Source organism: Mustela lutreola, chromosome 8 (genome assembly GCF_030435805.1).
Source record: "Mustela lutreola isolate mMusLut2 chromosome 8, mMusLut2.pri, whole genome shotgun sequence".
In the NCBI taxonomy this organism is placed as follows: Eukaryota; Metazoa; Chordata; class Mammalia; order Carnivora; family Mustelidae; genus Mustela; species Mustela lutreola.
This window is the reverse complement of record NC_081297.1, coordinates 31,310,635-31,335,639: the sequence shown is the minus strand read 5'-3', so window position 1 is coordinate 31,335,639 and position 25,005 is coordinate 31,310,635. Positions and strand designations below refer to the sequence as shown.

The 25,005-nt window shown below is 37.5% G+C and overlaps 1 protein-coding gene across 1 annotated transcript in view; it reads right to left on the bottom strand.

Annotated features, from left to right (window-relative positions):
• CCDC7 (coiled-coil domain containing 7) overlaps window positions 1–25,005 on the bottom strand; it is a 469,805-nt gene that overhangs the window by 279,210 nt on the left and 165,590 nt on the right. Inside the window, exons 19-20 of the mRNA XM_059187454.1 lie at window positions 11,188–11,482; window positions 10,249–10,321 (exon numbers count right to left, since the gene is read on the bottom strand). Of these exons, the coding sequence (XP_059043437.1) occupies window positions 10,249–10,321; window positions 11,188–11,482 (368 nt within the window). The remainder of the gene's footprint in view (window positions 1–10,248; window positions 10,322–11,187; window positions 11,483–25,005) is intronic.

Genomic DNA, 25,005 nt, shown 5'->3' with positions numbered 1-25,005 from the left:
ACTTAAGCCCCCATGTTGCATCACCACTTCATCATATCAGGGAGATCATATGATAGTAGTCTTTCGCCGCTTGACTTATTTCGCTAAGCATGATACGCACTAGTTCCATCCATGTTGTCACAAATGGCAAGATTTCATTTCTTTTGATGGCTGCATAGTATTCCATTGTATATATATACCACTTCTTCTTGATCCATTCATCTGTTGATGGATATCTAGGTTTTTTCCATAGTTTGGCTATTGTGGACATTGATGCTATAAACATTCAGGTGCACGTGCCCCTTCGGATCACTATGTTTGTATCTTTAGGGTAAATACCCAGGAGTGCAACTGCTGGGTCATAGGGCAGTTCTATTTTCAACATTTTGAGGAACCTCCATGCTGTTTTCCAGAGCGGTTGCACCAGCTTGCATTCCCACCAACAGTGTAGGAGGGTTCCCCTTTCTCCGCATCCTCGCCAGCATCTGTCAATTCCTGACTTATTTTAGCCATTTTGACTGGTGTGAGGTGATATCTCATTGTGGTTTTGATTTGTATTTCTCTGATGCTGAGTGATATGGAGCACTTTTTTATGTATCTGTTGGCCATCTGGATGTCTTTGCAGAAATGTCTGTTCATGTCTTCTGCCCATTTCTTGATTGGATTATTTGTTCTTTGGGTGTTGAGTTTGCTAAGTTCTTTATAGATTTTGGACACTAGTCCTTTATCTGACATGTCGTTTGCAAATATCTTCTCCCATTCTGTCAGTTGTCTTTTGATTTTATTAACTGTTTCCTTTGCTGTGCAAAAGCTTTTGATCTTGATGAAATCCCAATAGTTCATTTTTGCCCCTGCTTCCCTTGCCTTTGGCGATGTTCCTAGGAAGATGTTGCTGTGGCTGAGGTTGAAGAGGTTGCTGCCTGTGTTCTCCTCAAGGATTTTGATGGATTCCTTTCGCACATTGAGATCCTTCATCCATTTTGAGTCTATTTTTGTGTGTGGTGTAAGGAAATGGTCCAATTTCATTTTTCTGCATGTGGCTGTCCAATTTTCTCAACACCATTTATTGAAGAGGCTGTCTTTTTTCCATTGGACCTCCTTTCTTGCTATGTCAAAGATGAGTTGACCATAGAGTTGAGGGTCTATTTCTGGGCTCTCTATTCTGTTCCATTGATCTATGTGTCTGTTTTTGTGCCAGTACCATACTATCTTGATGATGACAGCTTTGTGATAGAGCGTGAAGTCCGGAATTGTGATGCCACCAACTTTGGCTTTCTTTTTCAATATCCCTTTGGCTATTTGAGGTCTTTTCTGGTTCCATATAAATTTTAGAATTATTTGTTCCATTTCTTTGAAAAAGATGGATGGTACCTTGATAGGAATTGCATTAAATGTGTAGATTGCTTTAGGTAGCATAGACATTTTCACAATATTTATTCTTCCAATCCAGGAGCATGGAACATTTTTCCATTTCTTTGTGTCTTCCTCAATTTCTTTCATGAGTACTTTATAGTTTTCTGAGTATAGATTCTGTGCCTCTTTGGTTAGGTTTATTCCTAGGTATCTTATGGTTTTGGGTGCAATTGTAAATGGGATTGACTCCTTAATTTCTCTTTTTTCTGTCTTGTTGTTGGTGTAGAGAAATGCAACTAATTTCTGTGCATTGATTTTATATCCTGAAACTTTACTGAATTCCAGGTCTCTGTGGATAAGTCTGCTGCCAGTCTAACATTTTTACCATTGTATGTTACAGGCTTCTTTTCCTGGGCTGCTTTCAGGATTTTCTCTTTGTCATTAAGACTTGTAAATTTTACTATTAGGTGAGGGGGTGTGGGCCTATTCTTATTGATTTTGAGGGGCGTTCTCTGAACCTCCTGAATTTTGATGCTTGTTCCCTTTGCCATATTGGGGAAATTCTCCCCAATAATTCTCTCCAGTATACCTTCTGCTCCCCTCTCTCTTTCTTCTTCTTCTGGAATCCCAGTTATTCTAATGTTGTTTCATCTTATGGTATCACTTATCTCTCGAATTCTCCCCTTGCGGTCCAGTAGCTATTTGTCCCTCTTTTGCTCAGCTTCTTTATTCTCTGTCATTTCGTCTTCTATATCACTAATTCTTTCTTCTGCCTCATTTATCCTAGCAGTGAGAGCCTCCATTTTTGATTGCACCTCATTAATAGCTTTTTTTACTTCAACTTGGTTAGATTTTAGTTCTTATATTTCTCCAGAAAGGGCTTTTATATCTCCTGAGAGGGTTTCTCTAATATCTTCCATGCCTTTTTCGAGCTCAGCTAGAACCTTGAGAATCGTCTTCTGAACTCTAGATCTGACATATTACCAATGTCTGTATTGATTAGGTCCCTAGCCTTTGGTACTGCCTCTTGTTCTTTTTTTTGTGGTGAATTTTTCTGCCTTGTCATTTTGTCCAGATAAGAGTATATGAAGGAGCAAGTAAACTACTAAAAGTGTGGCAACAACCCCAGAAAAATATGCTTTAACCAAATCAGAAGAGATCCCAAATCATGAGGGGGGAGAAAGGAGATAAAAAGAGGTTCAAAAAGAAAGAAAGAAAAAAAAAACGAAAAGAATTTTAAAAAGACAATGAATAAAGTATAAAAAAGAAAAAATATATATATTAAACTACTTTAAAAACGTTAAAAAAGAAAAGGATAAAAGTTAAAAAAAATTTAGCAGAAGAGAAAAAAATGAAAAAGATAAAAATTAAATTAACTGCAAGATTAAAAAACCACAGGGAGAAAGCCATGCATTCCGTGCTCTGCTTTCTCCTCCTCTGTAATTCTGCTGCTCTCCTTGGTATTGAAACTGCACTCCTTGGTAGATGAACTTGATCTTGGCTGGATTTCTTGTTGATCTTCTGGGGGAGGGGCCTGGTGTAGTGATTCTCAAGTGTCTTTGCCCCAGGCTGAACTGCACCACCCTTTCCAGGGGGCGGGCTGAGTAATTCGTTCCGCTTTGCTTTCAGGAGCTTTTGTTCCCTGAGCGCTTTCCATAGAGTTCCGGAGGACGGGAATACAACTGGCGGCCTCCTGGTCTCTGGCCCAGAGGAACCGAGAGCCCAGGGCCCCACTTCTCGATGCGCCCTCAGAGAACAGTGCCCAGTAACTCCCGTCTGCCTGACTTCCAGCCGTGTTCCGAGCTCACCGAGCCTGCGACTCGTTCAAGGTAACCCCGAGCTGTGAGCTTACTGTCGGCTCTGTCTCTGTAGCTGGCTTTCCCATTCCAGTACCCACAAGCTCTGCGACACTCAGACATCCCTGATCCTTCTGTCACCCTGCGGGACCTGAGGCCACACTGACTCCACGTGGGCTTCGCCCCGGTTTAGCCTCTGGAGCGATGTCCCTCAGTGGAACAGACTTTTAAAAGTCCTGATTTTGTGCTCCGTTGCTCCACCGCTTGTCCGGAGCCGGCCCCTCCCCTCGGGGTCTATCTTCCCGTTGCTTTGGATTCACTTCTCCGCCAGTCCTACCTTTCAGAAAGTGGTTGTTTTTCTGTTTCTAGAATTGCTGTTCTTCTTGTCTTCGATCTGCGGATGGATTTGCAGGTGTTTGCAATCTTTAGATAAGCTATCTAGCTGATCTCCTGCTAGCTGAAGTAGTCTCAGCCTGCTACTTCTCTACCATCTTGACTCCTCCTCCATCAGTAAGGCTTCTAATCAACAGCAGGTCATTAATAGCTAAGTTTAGGGGGAGTCAAAAGTTATACACAGATTTTTGATTGCACAGGGGTTTGATGTCCCAATGCTTCATCATTCAAGTGTCAACTGTACATTGAAAATCCCCAAAACTAAAAACCGTGGAATATGTTCAATGGATTTAGTAAAGTTGCAGGATATAAAAATCAATACATAGAAGTCAGTTACAGTTCTGTATGCTAATAGTGAAACATCTGAAAAACAAAAAAAGTAAACTATCCTATCTACGATTCATTGAAAATCATAAAACACCTAGGAGAAAATTTAACTGAGGATGTAATAAATATGTATAATAAACTACAAGAAGTGGTTGAAAGAAATTGAAGGAGATACAAATAAATGAAAGGAAATCCATGTTTATGAATCAGAAGAGTCAATATTATTTAAATCACCATGCTATCCAGAACTATCTATAGATTCAATGCAATCCTTATCAAAATTCCAATGTAATTTTTCACAGAAATAGATAACAATCCTACAATTTGTAGGGAAGTATAAAAGAACTCTAATAGCAAAGCAATCATGAGAAAGAAGATGCATCAGCCTTTTGGAATCAAACTATACTACAAAACTGTAGTGAATAAAACAATTTGGTGTGGAATAAAAATATACCTAGGTCAATGGAATAGAAAATGCAGAATTAAACCTCTTTATATATGGTCCTCTAATATTTGACAAGGGAGACAAGAACATGTAATGGTGGGGGGGCACCTGGAGGGCTCGATGGGTTAAGCCTCTGCCTTTGGCTTAGGTCACGGTCTCAGAATCCTGGCATAAAGTTCCACATGAGGCTCTCTGCTCAGCAGGAAGCCTGCTTCCCCCCACTCTCTGCCTGCCTCTCTGCCTACTTGTGAACTCTCTGTCAAATAAATCAATAAAATCTTTAAAAAAAAAAAAAAAAGAACATTCAATGGGGAAATTACTGTCTCTTCAACAATGGTGCAAGAAATCTAGATAAACACATTAAACAAAATGAAATCATACCCCTAACTTACACATCTCACAAAAATTAACTCACGTTGGGTCAAAGATTTAAACATAAGATCTGATACTTTAAAACTCCTAAAAGAAAACATAGGAAAAAAAGAGCTCCTTAACATTGGTCTGGCAAGGATTTTTTTGTATTTAATATCAAAAGCACAAGCAACAAAAGAAAATATCAGTAAATGGGTCTATATCAAACCTAAAGACTTCTACACTGTGAAAGAAATAATTAACATGAGTGACATCACCAAGATGGCGACATAGGTCATTCTTGACTTTGCTCTCCCTCATAAGAAGGACAAATACCAGTGAGAAAAATCCTAAAACATGGAGATGAGGCTAAAGCACTACAGGAGAGACCACTTTAGAACAAAAGAAGTGGCTACACACTGACCACAATGCCCCTTCCTCAGGCCAACACATACTGAGAAGTCTCTTCTAAGTCTATCATTCCTCCATTGGGGTGAAATAGAAGAACCCAGGGTGGACATCGAACTCCCTAGTATTATGAGTCACTTATTAGGAATCCCTAACACAGTCTTGCCCAGTGACGATTGCAAGGGAACATGAAGGGTTTGACCACTGGGAAACTGACTATGACGGGGAATCGAAGTGGGACTCGCAGCAACCAGCTCTCAGATCTAGGCAGACTGATTTCCCATCTGTAGTGCCCAAGTTGTTGGCCCAACCAGAAGTTTTGCAAATCTGTACAGCCCAGAAACACTCAAGCAGAAAGTCCATCAGGTAGATCTGATAGTTTGCAGAGCAAAGCAAGTGGTCCTATTCAGTCAGAAAACTTGCAGAATGGGTTAGCATGAGTCAAGATCACAAAGAACCTTTCTGGCCATGGAGTTGGTTCTCCCTGTGCCTGTGCAGGAAACTAATTTATAGCTCTTCCCACTGCTGAACATGGCCTTAAGTCCAACTGACCAGGGAACCTAACCATACTTAAACCTTAACCATACATGGAAAGCCATATAGCCCACCCAACAGCCCTGCTTATAACGGCACTTGGACAGAGAGTACACCCCATGGCTTTTCCTGTCTGCAGAGCAAAACCAGTGGTCCTGTCTCACCAGTGAATTCAGTACACAGTCTTGGCTGATTCAAGTCCCCAAACAGAATGCAGTAATAGAGGAAATGAAGGGGAAATGATTTAAGGCATACAGAAAAAAAATATAAACTTGGTAAGGTCTCCCTTAATAGTACTTAATTAAACTCTCCAATCAAAAGACAGATAGGTTTAAAGAAAACTGCATAATCCCCCATATGCTGTGTATAAGAGATTCATTTGACATGCAAAGACATAAATAGATTGAAAGTGAAGGGATAGAACTCTATGTGAATATTAACCAAGAGAGCTAAAGTAGTGTGATAATCAATTTTATGTGTTGACTTGGCTAAAAAATGCCCAGATCCCTGGTAAAACACAATTTCTGGGGGTGTCTGTGAAGGTGTCTCTGGAATGCAGATCTCTGCATTTAAATCAGTAGCCTAAGATCACCCTCATCAATGTGGGTACACATCCTCCAAGATACTGAGGGCCTACGTAGAAGAAAAAGATGGAGGGAAGGTGAATTTGCTTTCTCAATTTGAACTTAGATATCTATCTTCTCCTGACCTTGAACATTAGTACTCCAGGTTATAGGGAGTTCAGACTTAGACTGGGACTTACACCATCCACAGCCTCCTTGTTCTGAGGCCTTTGGCCAGTGACTGAATTATACCCCTAGTTTTCTCGGTTCTCCACTTGCAGATAGTATATCATGGGACTTCTTGGCCTTCATAACAGCATGTGCCAATTATTATAATAAATCTCCTTTTATAGATCTATATATATATATCTATATATCTCTATATATATCCTATTTTTTTGTTTCTCTGGAGAACCCTAATATAGGTATGTTTATTAATATCAGACAAGATAGACTTAAAGTTAAAAAATGTTGCAAGGGACAAAGAATCACATTATATATTGGCAAAAAGGTCATTCATCAAGGATATATAAGAACTATGAACATAAGCACAAACACAAAAAAGGCCCAAAATATATAAAACAAGCAGATAAAAGATCCACAAATAAATATAGGATTTTTCAAATCCTACTTGAACAAATTAGACATGACAAATGGCATTTATGAAACCCACAGCTAACATTCTAAATGGTAAAATAATGAAAGATTTCTCCATTAGAACAGGAACAAGACAAAAATGTCTGTTTTTTACCAGTACCATTCAACATTGTACTAGAAGTCTGAGCAAGAGCAGTTAGAAAATAAAAAGAAATAAAAGGCTTCCAAATTGGAAAAGGAGTAAAACTATCTTTATTCACAGATGACATGTTCATATATTTAGAAAATCCCAAAGATGCCACATAGAAATTAAATTCAGCAAAGTTTCAGGATGTAAGATCAGCATGTAAAATCAATTGTATTTCTAAAACCAGCAACAAGTAATTTGAAAATGAAATTTAATAAGAATTCCATCATAGTATATCAGAAAAAATAAAATACTTAGGAATAATATTACCCAAGAATTATACACTGAAAACTATCAAATATTGCTTTAACAAACTAAATAAGACCTAAATAAAATGGAAAAACATCTGAGTTCACGAATTGGGGGGCTTAATATTATAAGATGGCAATACTTCCCAAGGTGATCTACAGATTAAGTGCATTCTCTATGAAACTCCCAAAGGCCTATTTGAAAAAAATGAAAAAATTTGATCCTAAAATTTGTATTTAGTTGCAAGAGGTCTAAAATAGCCAAAGTGATGTTGAAAAAGACAAAATTTAATAACTCACACTTTCACGCACACTCTACAAAGCAAAAATAAATCAAAACAGTGTGATATTGACATGTGGATAGACATACACAACATTGGAATACAATTGAGAGCACAGAAATAAACCCATACATGAAGCTGACTGCTTTTGACTAGGGCACCATACAGTTCAGTGGAAAAAGAAGAGCCTCTTCAACAAACAATGCTGGGACAACTCCATTTCCACAGGCCAAAAAAAAAACAAGTTATATGTATCACTATTTCACATCATATACAAAAATTAACTCAAAATGTATCAATGACCTAAATATAAGGGCTAAAACCATAAAGCTCTTTGAAGAAAGTAGTAGGATAAGTCTCTATGATCTTAGATTTGGAAATTGATTCCCAGATATTGACACTAAAAGCATAACAGCAAAATAAGAAACAAACAAATTGAACTTTAAAAAATTATTTTTAGGCATCAAAGGCCATTTTCAAGAAAGTGAAAAGACAACCTACAGAACAGGAGGAAATATTTGTAAACCAGACATCTGACAAAACCTCCAGAATATATAAAGAACCTCTACAAATCAGCAACAAAAAGACAAAGAACCCAATTATAAACTGGGTGAAGGAGATGAATACACATTTTTTCAAAAGAAGATATACAAATGACCAATAAACACATAAAAATGCTTAACATCTTTAGTAATTAGAGAAATGTAAATCAAAATCACAATGAGATTCATTTCATACCTACTAGAAGCATTATAATTAAAAAAGCAAAGAAAACAAGTGTTGGCAAGAATGTGTATCCTTCTATATTGCTGGTGGGAATAGAAAATGGTGCAGCCACTGTGGAAAACAGTTGGGCAGTTACTCAAAAAAGCTAAAATTAGAATGATCATATGATCCAGCCTTTACACAAGGAAATGAAGTTCTGACACATCATGGATGAAACTTAAAAACATTATGCTGGGGGTGCCTGGGTGGCTCAGTGGGTTAAGCCTCTGCCTTCAGCTCACGTCATGATCTCAGGGTCCTGGGATCAAGCCCCACATCAGGCTCTCTGCTCAGTGGGGAGCCTGCTTCTCCCTCTCTCTCTCTCTGCCTGCTTGTGATATCTCTCTCTGTCAAATAAATAAAATAAAATAATAAAACATCATGTTAAGTGATATAGGACAGATAAAAAAGGACAAATGTTATATGATTTCACTCATATGAAATATAATAGTCGAGTTCATAAAGATAGAAAATAAATTAGAAGTTATTAGGGACTAGATAGGGGCAGAAATGGGAGTTCTTGTTTAATGAATTTCTTTTTAGGGTGATGAAAAGTTGTGGAAATACAGGTGGTGATGGTTCCATAACATTGTACATGTCCTCAAAGCTACTGAATTGTACACTTAAAAAGATGATTAGGAGGTGCCTGGGTGGCTCAGTGGGTTAAAGCCTCTGCTTTCAGTTCAGGTCATGATCCCAGTGTCCTGGGATTAAGCCCCACATCTGGCTCTCGGTTCAGTGGGGAGCCTGCTTCCCCCTCTCTCTCTGCCTGCCTCTCTGCCTACTTGTGATTGCTGTCAAATAAATAAATAAAATCTTTTAAAAAAAAGATGATTAAAATGGCAAATTTCATTTTAATATATATTTTATCATAATAAAAAATTTTAGTAGAGTGATTAAATTCAGGCCAACTTCTGGTTAAAATTTGTAATAAACTTTGAATAAAAGAAAACATCCCGACCACAATAAGGACTATTTATCTCAAGTAACCCAGTAACATAGGTAAAACAGTAGAGGAACTCTCAACTCAAAGCACAATAAAAGAATAATTCTCCTGTAGTCTATATCACAATCATTTAATTTTCTTTTGAAAGTTCAAGCCAGTGTTGTAAAATATGGGTTGATTATAAAAATTTATATGTTGGAAAGGAAGAACAAATTTATCAGTTTTAATATATATTCACATATATACACATATATGTATATATTTATGTATGTATACATAAACACACATACATACATATATATATATATATATATATATATATATATATATATATATTTTTTTTTTTTTTTTTTTTTTTAAGAGAGAGAGAGAGAAGGAACACACTCACATTGGGGGCAGGGAGCAGAGGGAGAATCCTAATCAGGCTCCACCCCCAGCACAGAGCCCCAGGCAGGCTCAATCTCAGGACCCTGACATCATGACCTGAGTTGAAATCAAGTCATTTGCTTAACCAACTGAGCCACACAGGTACCCTGTTTTAAAATATATTACATAAAACACCTAAAGAATCTAGCTAAGAGGCCTCTGGGTGGCTCAGTGGGTTAAATTTCTGCCTTCGGCTCAGGTCATGATCCCAGAGTCCTGGGATTGAGCAGATTGAGCCCTCTGCCTGACTCTCTGCCTACTTGTGATCTCTGTCAAATGGATGAATAAAATCTTAAAAAAAAATCTAGTTAAAATATTATTTATGCCACAAATCATCTTTTTTTCTGCTGTATCCTGATGAATTTTTGGCATGATATGTTAAAAATTCATAATGCCAAATACTGTTAAGTGATGGAGGCAAAGTTATCACTCCCTTTTATACAGATCTTAGTTGAAATAAACTCTGGGTAATGTAATGTTAACTCACCAAATTATTTTTTACATACTAGTCAATATATTTCCATATTATGTGATGACTGACCAAGGAGTTATTTTCAAATTTAAAAATGTATTCTCTTCATTTATTTATAATTATATGATGGGAAAACACACTCACATTTTTACCTTATAAAACAGAAAATATTTTTACCTTGAAATTCTCTTGATACTTGGTAAGTTTGTTTTTCAGTCTTATTTTGTAATTTCTCTTCTATAGCAGCATCCTTAATGACAAAATTTATAATAAGTAATTCAAATTATCTATCTTGGAACTCTAATTACTTTCTCTCAGAGAAAGAATTTTTACTCATATCTACAATGTCATTGCATAAATGTTTTATTTTTATATCCTGAATGCATCAAATAAAAACATAAGAACAATTAATGGATGTGAAAGGAATTTGGGAACACTTACCAAGCTATATTGTGATTCTCCTCATAAATAATTCCAAATAAATAATTTTAATATTTATTAGAATTCTACTTTAGATTTATATTTTAGTCTGATTAAGTTTCTAGTCTAACTCAAATAACTCATGAAATTATTTTTAAGTCATTTTAATAAATTCTATGATAAAAGTATATTATAGATATATGTCAAATATATGCAGCCTTTTTATCATTTCTCTTTTCCCCCAACATATTTGCTTTAAGATTTTCCTAATCAAATATTGTTTTAACAAAAACAATTCTGATAATTTTCTAGGCTTTTTTTAAGGTATATAAAAACCATTTCAAAAGAACTAGGTCTTCATAATTACTTTACTATATAAAAATACTTTTTCTAGATGAATTTTCTAGAAATGAAAATTTCCCTATCTCAGCTAGGAATTGTGTATATTTTATCATTAAAACTCTAATCTAAGTCACAACTTCTTTGTCAATACAGCTAGAATTTTTTGTTAAAATATTACTCTGATTCTCAAATATTAATTTAAACATCCTAAATATAAAGTAGATTGTATTAAAAGGCAAACTTTTTATTCCCTTTAAATAAGAAAATGTTGAGTTTTAATTAACATTTGCTTAAAATATTAAGAGTCTAGCAATTCAAGGTAAACAGCTTTCAAATTATTGTACTATATCTTACCTTTGAAAGGTCAGTATCCATTGGCTTTCTTTTGGTAAGAACAGGAGGTGAAATGAATGATGCTGTTGCTGTTTCATTCCCTTGAAGTGATGTTCTGGCAGACAGTAAATCTTCAATCTCTTCCTTTGATAATAGTCTTGTTAATGATTTATCATGGGTCTTTAATGGAAGTATATGGGATAGGTCTTTATCAGCTGAAACTTCACTTGAATTCCTTAAAAAAGCTGATCCATCTTGAGACTTTAGGATCTGTGAAAGATCTGAAATAGCAGAGCTAGCTCTTTTCTTCTCTGAGCTTTAGAATTACAAAACATCTGGTATTAGATTATGTGAAGAAAATTTTTTATTTGTAATTGAAGATTCATTTTCATAATCTATGAGAATGTTAAGCAATCATAATTATTCATTAATTAATGGTAATACAAATATGAAGTTGCTGCTAGATAACAAGTCGAAGATAATATGTCTTCTGGGATTTAAAATAGAATTAAGTAACATTAAAAATACTTAAGAGCTATTCAAGATCATAATAGGCACAGAACAAAAAATATTTGGTCAGAAAAAGTAGAACACAAGATGTTTTAGAGGATATCCTTTAGTCATATTTATTCCAGTCATTTTTCCACAATTTCATTTCAGAATGAAAATTTCTCTATAGCAGTTTTAATATTAAAAGATCACTGTCTTCCATAAGAGTCAATTTCTAAGCTCTGAATTAGTTTTCTTCAAGGTGATAAGTATTTATTCTTCACCAGTTGCAGGATCAGCTTATTAGGGTTCCAGAACTAGGGTAACCATGTATCATGGTTTGTCCACACAGTCTCAGTGTAAGTGTGTCCCAGCATTCTAGTTTAGATGATAATTTAAATGATTCAACTACCTATGTTTTATAGAACTTAACAGAGATTTTCTAGTTCTATCAGGAGGAACAGAGTTTGATGGTTCTTCGTTTTATAGAGCTATTATTCCACTTAGTATAATTTGCCTAAGGTTTACTGCAGTGCCTAAAATAATTTGAATTTTGGTCACACAAATACAAAATTCGGTAATGTAACTACTGTCACCCATCCTAATCTGTTACTTTAGTATTAATTTCAAATACCATATTTTGGATTATAAAAAGAAGGATATCGAGGACAATTCTGAGAACAAAAGTGTAAGATAATTGATGGCTAAAAAGACATAATTTATGACAGACTTTTCTAGTAGTGTTATAAAATGGATTCCAATATTAAAATAAAGACAATAGGTGGCTGCCTGTCCTAAATTAAGGATGATATCTCAACCTCAAATATGACTTATTAGTTTTATTAAGTATTTGAATTTAAAATGACTAGTTATAAAATAGTCTAACATTCTCCTGAAACCATTTTTGAAGACGTGTCCTAGAAAACTGTTGTCATTTTTCAGCCACTGAAGCTTAACAATTGTTCAAGTACATAATATAAATTGATGCTTTTTTACAAACATACCTGCTGCTATACACAAATCACCACTCCTGTCACTAATATTACCACGTATAAGTAGAAAGCAAAATACTTTAAAAGATATTGAAGTGTTTATTAGGGGATATCATTAATCACTTAATTCTCCACAGACAAATGACCCTATTATAACAAGAGAGAAAATGTGTGGCAATATCAAGAACAAAACCTTAAATTCAATACAAAGAATATAATACAAAGTTTATTTATAACCAAATTCCCACATGCAAGCTTCCCCCACTTATATTGGCTCCCACAACCATAAAGGACTGTCATTGCATAACACCATAATACTTCTGCTGAGGGGGGACAAGAATGAAAAATGCTAGAAAGGTATGCAAGCAGTACTGTTCAAGCTCACATCAGCCAAAGAGATATCTCTAAGACATGGAAATAGGCATACTTCCAAGGCCTGATGCGTGTTTGAATGATAAAAGAAAAGAAGAGGAAAAGGAAGAAAAGAAGGGGGAAGAGGAGAAGAAAGTAGGAAGAGGATAGGAAGTCTATGAAAGTCAGTCTATAGTCACAGAGAAAATAATAATGATTTGACCAATCCCCATTCTTTGGTAAATTATCCAAAACCTAAATATATTTTATAAGTCTTGCTAAATTTGCATCATTTGCTAACCACTTTTGATTAAGATTCTTTCTAGTCATCACTATATTAAAACAGAGTGTAACAGTGTACTTACGAGCATGTATTTCAACAGGTTTAATAACAAGGATGTTAATAGCATTCTACATGACAGTCTTCAACATCACTGATGTGATACAAAGATATATATATCTTTATATATTTTATATATACAAAGATTTCATATATATACATATATCTTCATATATTTTATATATATAAAGATTTTACATATATCTTTATATATATTATATATAAAAAATAAATCTCTTGCTTGCAAAAGTATTTGGTTTTTTTTTGTTGTTGTTTTTAAAGATTTTATTTTATTTGACAGAGGTCATGAGTAGGCAGAGAGGCAGGCAGAGAAAGGAGGAGGAAGCAGGCTCCCTGCTGAGCAGAAAGCCCGATGATGATGATGATGATGATGATGATGCCGGGGCTTGATCCCAGGATCCTGGGATCATGAGGCTTTAACCCACTGAGCCACCCAGGCGCCCCACAAAAGCATTTGTTAATCTGAAGATCTGAGCATTGCCCCCTTTTCCCACCAAGCAAATATATGAATAAAGGCACAATCTGTTATGCATATCATCGGCACCCTTTTAATGCATTGTCATCCAGGCAAAATGGAAGATTTCCATTGAATTACTGCCCAACCTGTCCTGAGTTGTTTTGTCTGTCTGTATCTGTTTCAAGACTTTTTTTTTCAGCTTCCCGTATTAACTCCATCCATTTTCTAAAATGCCAACAAAATACCCAAGGCATGTCCCTCCTCCCTTAGGGGAAAAAAAATTCTCTTCAAAATATTGATAAATACACTAAACTTTTAATTATCAACAGAAATATAGAGGAGAATGTATTTGATATTCTTATCTGTAATAGAAGATGTGGGATGTATTTCTATATGCAAGGAAAACAAAAGGTCTAGGAATCAAAGTGTGTAGTACAACCTTAAATGATTCTAGAAATTAACTTCACAGGAAAATTTCAATATAATGAATGTAAAATTAACATTCAAAATTTATCATATTTTGACAGTTTTAAAAATTATAATTATCATTGGTTAAATTCTTCATGGTAATTAGTTTTAGGCTCCTCAACTAAAAAGGAGCTAAAACAATTTGAAAAGATTCAATAAAAATACAAATGATTAAAAGCCTGGAAAAATGAAATGTTAAAATACTTAGAATTATTTCATCTAGAGAAAACAAAGCTAGTTGACTACTTAGAAATAGCTTGTAAATGTGTAAATATATCTTACACTGAAAATGTTGACTAGCTACAATTAATAACTATTGTTATTACTGAAATAATTAAAAATAAGAATTAAATTTTAAAATAAGGAAAATATATAAAACAAAAAAGGAAAACTAATCTAACACTAGAAAAACAAATCATTTTCACTATGTCTGTATGTTTGGGGTAAATACCCAGTAGTACAATTGCTGGGTCAGAGGGTAGCTCTATTACCTCCGTACTTTTTTCCAGAGTGGCTGTACAGCTTGAATTTCCACCAACAGTGCAAGAGGGTCCCCTTTCTCCACATCATTGCCAACATTTGTTGTTACTTGTTTTGTTAATTTTTGTCATTCTAACAAGTGTAAGGTGGTATCTCATTGTGGTTTTGATTTGTATTCCTGATGGCTAGAGATGTTGAGCATTTTTTCATGTGTCTGTTAGCCATTTGTATGTCTTTTTTGGAGAAGTATCTGTTCATGTCTTCTGCCTATTTTTTGACTGGGTTATTCATTTCTTGAGTGTTGAGTTTGAAAGTTCTTTACAGATCTTGGATATCAGCCCTTCATCTGTAATGTCATTGGTAAATATCTTCTCTCATTCCATGGGCTTCCTCTTAGTTTTGTTGACTGTTTCTTTTGCTGTGGAGAAGCTTTTTATCTTAATGAAATCTCAAAAGTTTTTTGTTTGTTTGTTTTTGTTTTTTAAATTTATTTTTTATTTATTTTCAGCATAACAGTATTCATTATTTTTGCACCACACCCAGTGCTCCATGCAATCCGTGCCCTCTCTAATACCCACCACCTGGTTCCCCCAACCTCCCACCCCCCCGCCACTTCAAACCCCTCAGATTGTTTTTCAGAGTCCATAGTCTCTCATGGTTCACCTCCCCTTCCAATTTCCCCCAACTCCCTTCTCCTCTCTAACTCCCCATGTCCTCCATGCTATTTGTTATGCTCCACAAATAAGTGAAACCATATGATAATTGACTCTGTCTGCTTGACTTATTTCACTCAGCATAATCTCTTCCAGTCCCATCCATGTTGCTACAAAAGTTGGGTATTCATCCTTTCTGATGGAGACATGATTTTGTTTCATTTGTCTTTGGAGACGTGTCTTAAAAGAGGTTACTGTAGCCGATGTTGAAGAAGTTACAGCCTATGTTCTCAAGGATTCTGATGGATTCATGTTGCACTACTAGGTATTTGCCCCAAAGATACAGATGTAGTGAAAAGAAGGGGCATCTGCACCCCAATGTTCTAGCAGCAATGTCCACAATAGCCAAACTGTGGAAGGAGCCAAGATGCTGTTTAACAGATGAATGGATAAAGAAGATATGGTACATATACACAATGGAATATTATTCAGCCATCAGAAAGGATGAATGCTCACCATTTGCATCAACATGGATGGAGTTGGAGGTGACTGTGTTAAGTGAAGTAAGTCAAGTAGAGAAAGAAAATTATCATATGTTTTCACTCATATGTGGAACATAAGCAATAGCACAGAGGACCATATAGGAAGGGAGGGAAATCCAAAGAGGGAGAAATCAGAGAGGGAGATGAACCATGAGAGACTATGGACCCCGAAAAATAATCTGGCAGTTTCAGAGGGGAGGGGACATGGGAGGGGGTAACAGGGTGATGGGTAATGAAGAGGGCATAGGCTGTGATGAGCACTGGGTGTTATACTTAACTAACGAAGCACTGAACACTACATCAAAAACTAATTATGTACTATACAGTGGCTAACTGAATACAAAAAGAAAGAAAGAAAGAAAGAAAGACAAATTATTGGTTAATGAGGATGATACATATTTTCTCTTGCATGGCCCTGACATATATTTCCCTTTCCCCACTCAGTAGCTTGGCAGAGATTCTCAAAATCTTTCACTGATACCTTCAACATTGGACTGTGAACTCCCTCTACACCCCCTTTTATCAACACATCTACTTCCCCTTCATCAAGGAGTTTCACAGTTAGAGAACCATCTATTTTTCTCTGTACCCCTCTCAATTTCTCTATAAATATATACACTAGTATGTGAAATGGACCCTTCCCCTAGAGCACTTTCCATTATCCATCAAGTTGTCTGTAGCCTAAACATTCCTTGTGCAAAATGAGAGCTCAGAATATTAAATGTGTTCTGCTTCTACTCTGCTTGTGAGTTTTATTCAATAAATACTATTGTAGTATAACAACATAAATTGAATACTTAGTTGTATATATCTGGATATTTTAAATTTGGAAAACAGATTGATCCACCAAGAAGGTAGAAAATAAACTCACTGAAAGCCTCACATAGGACAAACTATTGGGTTGGAATGGACTATTTCTCAGTGATGATGTTATATACCATCACAAAATCCCCAGAGAAGCAAATTACTTAGCCAAACTAGAATGACTAGAGCCCAGGTAGCCTCAGAGAAAAGGGATACCACAACCTCCAAGTAGGTAGGATAGCTGCATTCCATAGACCACTAAAGCCCTGAACTTGGAAGATTTCCTAGAAATACTGGAGTAAGGAGGAGTACAAGATGGTGGAGGAATAAGAGACCCAAATTTCACCTGGTCCCAGGAATTCAGCTAGATAACTAAAAAACCATTCTAAACACCTACTAACTCAACTGGAAAATGAAGAATAGCAGCAACTCTATGAACAGAAAGGCAACCACTTTCTGGAAGGTAGGATGTGTGAAGAAATAAATCTGAGGTGACATATGGGAAGACAAACTACAGAGGGAGGCAGGCTCTGTCAGCCGGCTATAAGCAAGTGACAGAGTAGCAGAGCACAAAGTCAGAACTTTTAGAAGTCTTCTCTGGTGAGGGACATCACTCTGGTAGCTAAGAGGGTGATGGAACCCTCACTGGTCTCAGGATCCCTGGGGTTACAGGAAGACAGGGGTGCCCAAGTACATCAAAGCTCCCAGGTAACAGAGCAGGCAATCTGGCTGCAAACAGTGAGGCCAGGATTGGGCTCACAGCTCAGGACTGTCATAAACTGTGATCCATGGCACAGGAGGGCCACTGCTCTTCGAGCAGGGGACAACAAGTAGCAGATCCAGGAAGACCCCTCTTCCTGCCCCAGGGAAGACCAGTATAGGAGTGCTCCACAGAAATTTGCTAGGTTTGGAACCTCCAAATAGGGCCATTCGACAGAGATAGCAATGCTTGGTCACAGGCCAGATGAGCACAGAGTGTGGCCAGAGACCAGAGAGACATAAGTAATTGACTGCTTTTCTCTGGGCATGCATTGAGGAGTGGAGTACCCAGCTCTCTGCTCCTGTATGCCCCATGGTGAGGGACTGGGAAGCCACCATTTTCATTCTCATCCTTCAAAACTGTGCAGAAAGCCTTCAGGGGAAAAAAACTAAAGAAAGCAAACTGGAGCAGATTACTGAGCTTGGCCCCAGGAATGGCAGTGCAATTCCGCCAAGGGCAAAGACATTTGAGAATCGATGCAACTGGCCCCTCCCCCAAAAGATCAACAAAAACAACCAGCCAAGATCAAGTTTACCTATCAATGAGAACTGCAAAACTCCAGCACAAGGGGAGTATATCACATAGAATTAATGGCTTCTTTCCCCATGATACTTTGGTCATTCAAATTTAATTTCTTAATTTAATTTTTTAAATTATTCTTTTCTTTTTCAACCAACTTATCAATTCCTTTTTCAAAAATCTTTTAAAATTTTCTTTATTAGAGTCATATTTTAGCCCTTCATTGTATTTAACCTTACTTTTTGAGCATGTATGTTTTTCTTTCTTAAAAATTTTGGGAAGTACTTTCTCCTAACAGATCAAAATACACCCAAAATCTAGGGTATGGCTCTGTTCTATTCACCAGCCTGATCATATTCTTTTTGTTTGTTTGTTTGTTTGTTTTTTTAATTGTTAAATTTTATAAACATATATGTTTATCCCGAGGGGTACAGGTCTGTGAAGCGCCAGGTTTACACACTTCACAGCACTCACCAAAGCACATACCCTCCCCAATGTCCATAACCCCACCCCCCTTCTCCCAACCCCCCTCCCCCCAGCAAGCCTCAGTTTGTTTTGTGAGATTAAGAGTCACTTATGGTTTGTCTCCCTCCCAATCCCATCTTGTTTCATTGATTCTTCTCCTACCCACTTAAGCCCCCATGTTGCATCACCACTTCCTCATATCAGGGAGATCATATGATAGTTGTCTTTCTCTGCTTGACTTATCTCGCTAAGCATGATACACTCTACTTCCATGTTGTTGCAAATGGCAAGATTTCATTTCTTTTGATGGCTGCATAGTATTCCATTGTGTATATATACCATATCTTCTTGATCCATTCATCTGTTGATGGACATCTAGGTTCTTTCCATAGTTTGGCTATTGTGGACATTGCTGCTATAAACATTCAAGTGCACGTGCCCCTTTGGAACACTACGTTTGTATCTTTAGGGTAAATACCCAGTAGTGGAATTGCTGGGTCATAGGGCAGTTCTATTTTCAACATTTTGAGGAACCTCCATGCTGTTTTCCAGAGTGGTTACACCAGCTTGCGTTCCCACCAACAGTGTAGGAGGGTTCCCCTTTCTCCGCATCCTCGCCAGCATCTGTCATTTCCTGACTTGTTGATTTTAGCCATTCTGACTGGTGTGAGGTGGTATCTCATTGTGGTTTTGATTTGTATTTCCCTGATGCCAAGTGATATGGAGCACTTTTTCATGTGTCTCTTGGCCATCTGGATGTCTTCTTGCAGAAATGTCTGTTCATGTCCTCTGCCCATTTCTTGATTGGATTATTTGTTCTTTGGGTGTTGAGTTTGCTAAGTTCTTTATAGATTCTGGACACTAGTCCTTTATCTGATATGTCGTTTGCAAATATCTTCTCCCATTCTGTCAGTTGTCTTTTGATTTTATTAACTGTTTCCTTTGCTGTGCAAAAGCTTTTGATCTTGATGAAATCCCAATAGTTCATTTTTGCCCCTGCTTCCCTTGCCTTTGGCGATGTTCCTAGGAAGATGTTGCTGTGGCTGAGGTTGAAGAGGTTGCTGCCTGTGTTCTCCTCAAGGATTTTGATGGATTCCTTTCGCACATTGAGGTCCTTCATCCATTTTGAGTCTATTTTTGTGTGTGGTATAAGGAAATGGTCCAATTTCATATTTCTGCAAGTGGCTATCCAATTTTCCCAACACCATTTATTGAAGAGGCTGTCTTTTTTCCATTGGACATCCTTTCCTGCTTTGTCGAAGATGAGTTGACCATAGAGTTGAGGGTCTATTTCTGGGCTCTCTATTCTGTTCCATTGATCTATGTGTCTGTTTTTGTGCCAGTACCATGCTATCTTGATGATGACAGCTTTGTGATAGAGCGTGAAGTCCGGAATTGTGATGCCACCAACTTTGGCTTTCTTTTTCAATATCCCTTTGGCTATTCGAGGTCTTTTCTGGTTCCATATAAATTTTAGAATTATTTGTTCCATTTCTTTGAAAAAGATGGACGGAACCTTGATAGGAATTGCATTAAATGTGTAGACTGCTTTCGGTAGCATAGACATTTTCACAATATTTATTCTTCCAATCCAGGAGCATGGAACATTTTTCCATTTCTTTGTGTCTTCCTCAATTTCTTTCATGAGTACTTTATAGTTTTCTGAGTATAGATTCTGTGCCTCTTTGGTTAGGTTTATTCCTAGGTATCTTATGGTTTGGGGTGCAATTGTAAATGGGATTGACTCCTTAATTTCTCTTTTTTCTGTCTTGTTGTTGGTGTAGAGAAATGCAACTAATTTCTGTGCATTGATTTTATATCCTGAAACTTTACTGAATTCCTGTACAAGTTCTAGCAGTTTTGGAGTGGGGTCTTTTGGGTTTTCCACATATAGTATCATATCATGTGTGAAGAGTGATAATTTGACTTCTTCTTTACCAATTTGGATGCCTTTAATTTCCTTTTGTTGTCTGATTGGTGAGGCGAGGACTTTTAGTACTATGTTGAATAGCAGTGGTGATAATGGACATCCCTGCCGTGTTCCTGACCTTAGCGGAAAAGCTTTCAGTTTTTCTCCATTGAGAATGATATTTGCGGTGGGTTTTTCATAGATGGCTTTGATGATATTGAGGTATGTGCCCTCTATCCCTACACTTTGAAGAGTTTTGGTCAGGAAGGGATGCTGTACTTTGTCAAATGCTTTTTCAGCATCTATTGAGAGTATCATATGGTTCTTGTTCTTTCTTTTATTGATGTGTTGTATCACATTGACTGTTTGCGGATGTTGAACCAACCTTGCAGCCCTGGAATAAATCTCACTTGATCGTGGTGAATAATCCTTTTAATGTACTGTTGAATCCTATTGGCTAGTATTTTGGTGAGAATTTTCGCATCTGTGTTCATCAAGGATATTGGTCTATAGCTCTCTCTTTTGATGGGATCCTTGTCTGGTTTTGGGACCAAGGTGATGCTGGCCTCATAAAATGAGTTTGGAAGCCTTCCTTCCATTTCTATTTTTTGGAACAGTTTCAGGAATTAGTTCTTCTTTAAATGTTTGGTAGAATTCCCCTGGGAAGCCATCTGGCCCTGGGTTTTTGTTTGTTTGGAGATTTTTAATGACTGTTTCAATCTCCTTACTGGTTTTGGGTCTGTTCAGGTTTTCTATTTCTTCCTGGTTCAGCTGTGGTAGTTTATATGTTTCGAGGAATGCATCCATTTCTCTCAGATTGTCAAATTTGTTGGCGTAGAGTTGCTCATAGTATGTTCTTATAATAGTTTGTATTACTTTGGTGTTAGTTGTGATCTCACCTCTTTCATTCATGATTTATTTGGGTCCTTTCTCTTTTCTTTTTGATAAGTCTGGCCAGGGGGTTATCAATTTTATTAATTCTTTCAAAGAACCAGCTCCTAGTTTCGTTGATTTGGTCTTTTGTTTTTTTGGTTTCTATTTCATTGATTTCTGCTCTGATCTTTATGATTTCTCTTCTCCTGCTGAGCTTAGGGTTTCTTTCTTGTTCTTTCTGCAGCTCCTTTAGGTGTATAGTTAGGTTGTGTTCCTGAGACCTTTCTTGTTTCTTTTTTTTTTTTAAATTTTTATTTATTTATTTTTTATATACTGGTTAGACAGAGATCACAAGTAGACAGAGAGGTAGGCAGAGAGGGAGGAGGAAGCAGGCTCCCTGCTGAGCAGAGACCCTGATGTGGGGCTCGATCCCAGGACACTGAGATTATGACCTGAGCTGATGGCAGAGGCTTAACCCACTGAGCCACCCAGGTGCCCCACCTTTCTTGTTTCTTGAAAAAGGCTTGTACCACTATATATTTTCCTCTCAGGACTGCCGTTGTTGTGTCCCACAGATTTTGAACCATTGTATTTTCATTATCATTTGTTTCCATGATTTTTTTCAATTCTTCTTTAATTTCCCGGTTGACCCATTCATTCTTTAGAAGGATGCTGTTTAGTCTCCATGTATTTGGGTTCTTCCAAACTTCCTCTTGTGGTTGAGTTCTAGCTTCAGAGCACTGTGGTCTGACAATACACAGGGAATGATCCCAATCTTTTGAACCGGTTGAGTCCTGATTTAGGACCGAGGATGTGATCTATTCTGGAGAATGTCCCATGTGCACTAGAGAAGAATGTGTATTCTTTTGCTTTGGAATGATATGTTCTGAATATATCTGTGATGTCCATCTGGTCCAGTGTGTCGTTTAAGGCCTTTATTTCCTTGCTGATCTTTTGCTTGGATGATCTGTCCATTTCAGTGAGGGGAGTATTAAAGTCCCCTACTATTATTGTATTATTGTTGATGTGTTTCTTTGATTTTGTTATTAATTGGTTTATATAGTTTGCTGCTCCCACGTTGGGGACATAGATATTTAAAACTGTTAGATCTTCTTGTTGGACAGACCCTTTGAGTATGATATAGTGTCCTTCCTCATCTCTTATTATAGTCTTTGGCTTAAAATCTAATTGATCTGATATAAGGATTGCCACTCCTGCTTTCTTCTGATGTCCGTTAGCATGGTAAATTCTTTTCCACCCCCTCACTTTAAATCTGGAGGTGTCTTCAGGCTTAAAATGAGTTTCTTGGAGGCAACATATAGATGGGTTTTGTTTTTTTATCCATTCTGATACCCTGTGTCTTTTGACAGGGGCATTTAGCCCATTAACATTCAGGGTAACTATTGAGAGATATGAATTTAGCGCCATTGTATTGCCTGTAAGGTGACTGTTACTGTATATGGTCTCTGTTCCTTTCTGATCTACCACTTGTAGGCTCTCTCTTTGCTTAGAGGACCCCTTTCAAGATTTCCTGTAGAGCTGGTTTGGTGTTTGCAAATTCTTTCAGTTTTTGTTTATCCTGGAAGCTTTTAATCTCTCCTTCTATTTTCAATGATAGCCTAGCTGGATATAGTATTCTTGGCTGCATGTTTTTCTCCTTTAGTGCTCTGAAAATATCATGCCAGCTCTTTCTGGCCTGCCAGGTCTCTGTGGATAAGTCTGCTGCCAGTCTAATATTTTTACCATTGTATGTTACAGACTTCTTTTCCCGGGCTGCTTTCAGGATTTTCTCTTTGTCACTAAGACTTGTAAATTTTACTATTAGGTGACGGGGTGTGGGCTTATTCTTATTGATTTTGAGGGGTGTTCTCTGAACCTCCTGAATTTTGATGCTTGTTATCTTTGCCATATTGGGGAAATTCTCCCCAATAATTCTCTCCAGTATACCTTCTGCTCCCCTCTCTCTTTCTTCTCCTTCTGGAATCCCAATTATTCTAATGTTGTTTCGACTTATGGTGTCACTTATCTCTCGAATTCTCCCCTCGTGGTCCAGTAGCTGTTTGTCCCTCTTTTGCTCAGCTTCTTTATTCTCTGTCATTTGGTTTTCTATATCACTAATTTTTTCTTCTGCCTCGTTTATCTTAGCAGTGAGAGCCTCCATTTTTTATTGCACCTCATTATTAGCTTTTTTTATTTCAACTTGGTTAGATTTTAGTTCTTTTATTTCTCCAGAAAGGGCTTTATATCTCCCGAGAGGGTTTCTCTAATATCTTCCATGCCTTTTTCGAGCCCGGCTAGAACCTTGAGAATTGTCATTCTGAACTCTAGATCTGACATATTACCAATGTCTGTATTGATTAGGTCCCTAGACTTTGGTACTGTCTCTTGTTCTTTTTTTTGTGGTGAATTTTTCCGCCTTGTCATTTTGTCTAGATAAGAGTATATGAAAGAGCAAGTAAAATACTAAAAGGGTGGCAAAGACCCCAGGAAAATATGCTTTAACGAAATCAGAAGAGATCTCAAATCGTGAGGGGGGAGGAAGGGGATAAAAAGAGGTTCAAAAAGAAAGAAAGAAAAAAAAAGAATTAAAAAAAAGAAAATGAATAAAGAAAAATATAAAAAAGAAAAATATATATATTAGATAAACTAGTTAAAAAACGTAAAAAAGAAAAGGGTGAAAGTTTAAAAAAATTTTTAGCAGAAGAAGAGAAAAAAAATGAAAAAAAAAAATTAAATTAACTACAAGACTAAAAAAATCACCGGGAGAAAGCCATGAGTTCCATGCTCTGCTTTCTCCTCCTCTGGAATTCTACTGTTCTCCTTGGTATTGAAACCACACTCTTTGGTAGGTGAACTTGGTCTTGGCTGAATTTCTTGTTGATCTTCTGGGGGAGGGGCCTGTTGTAGTGATTCTCAAGTGTCCTTGCCCCAGGCGGAATTGCACAGCCTTTACCAGGAGCCCGGCTGAGTAATCTGCTCATGTTTGCTTTCATAAGCTTTTGTTCCCTGAGTGCTTTCTGTAGAGTTCTGGAGGACGGGAATACAAACGGCGGCCTCCTGGTCTCCGGCCCCGAGGAGCCGAGAGCCCGGGGCCCCAGTCCTCAGTGTGCCCTCAGAGAACAGCCCCCAGTTACTCCTGTCTGCCTGACCTCCGGCCGCGCTCCGAGCCCACATAGCCCGCGGCTGGTTCAAGGTAACCCCGAGCTGTGAGCTCACTGTCGGCTCTGTCTCTGTAGCCGGCTTCCCCATTCCAATACCCAGAAGCTCTGCGACACTCAGACACCCCCGATCCCTCTGTGACCCTGCGGGACCTGAGGCCATGCTGACCCCGTGTGGGCTTTGCCCCGGTTTAGCCTCTGGAGCGATGTCCCTCAGCGGAACAGACTTTTAGAAGTCCTGATTTTGTGCTCCGTTGCTCCGCTGCTTGCCGGGAGCTGGCCCTTCCCCCTGGGGTCTATCTTCCCGTCGCTTTGGATTCACTTCTCCCCCAGTCCTACCTTTCAGAAAGTGGTTGTTTTTCTGTTTCCAGAATTGCTGCTCTTCTTCTCTTTGATCTTCTGATGGATTTGCAAGTGTTTGCAATCTTTAGATAAGCTATCTAGCTGATCTCCTGCTAGCTGAAGTAGTCTCAGCCTGGTACTTCTCCGCCATCTTGACTCCTCTGTTTTTTCTTTTTTCTTTTCACTCCAGTTTTGGGTCTCTTCTTATTTGTTTAG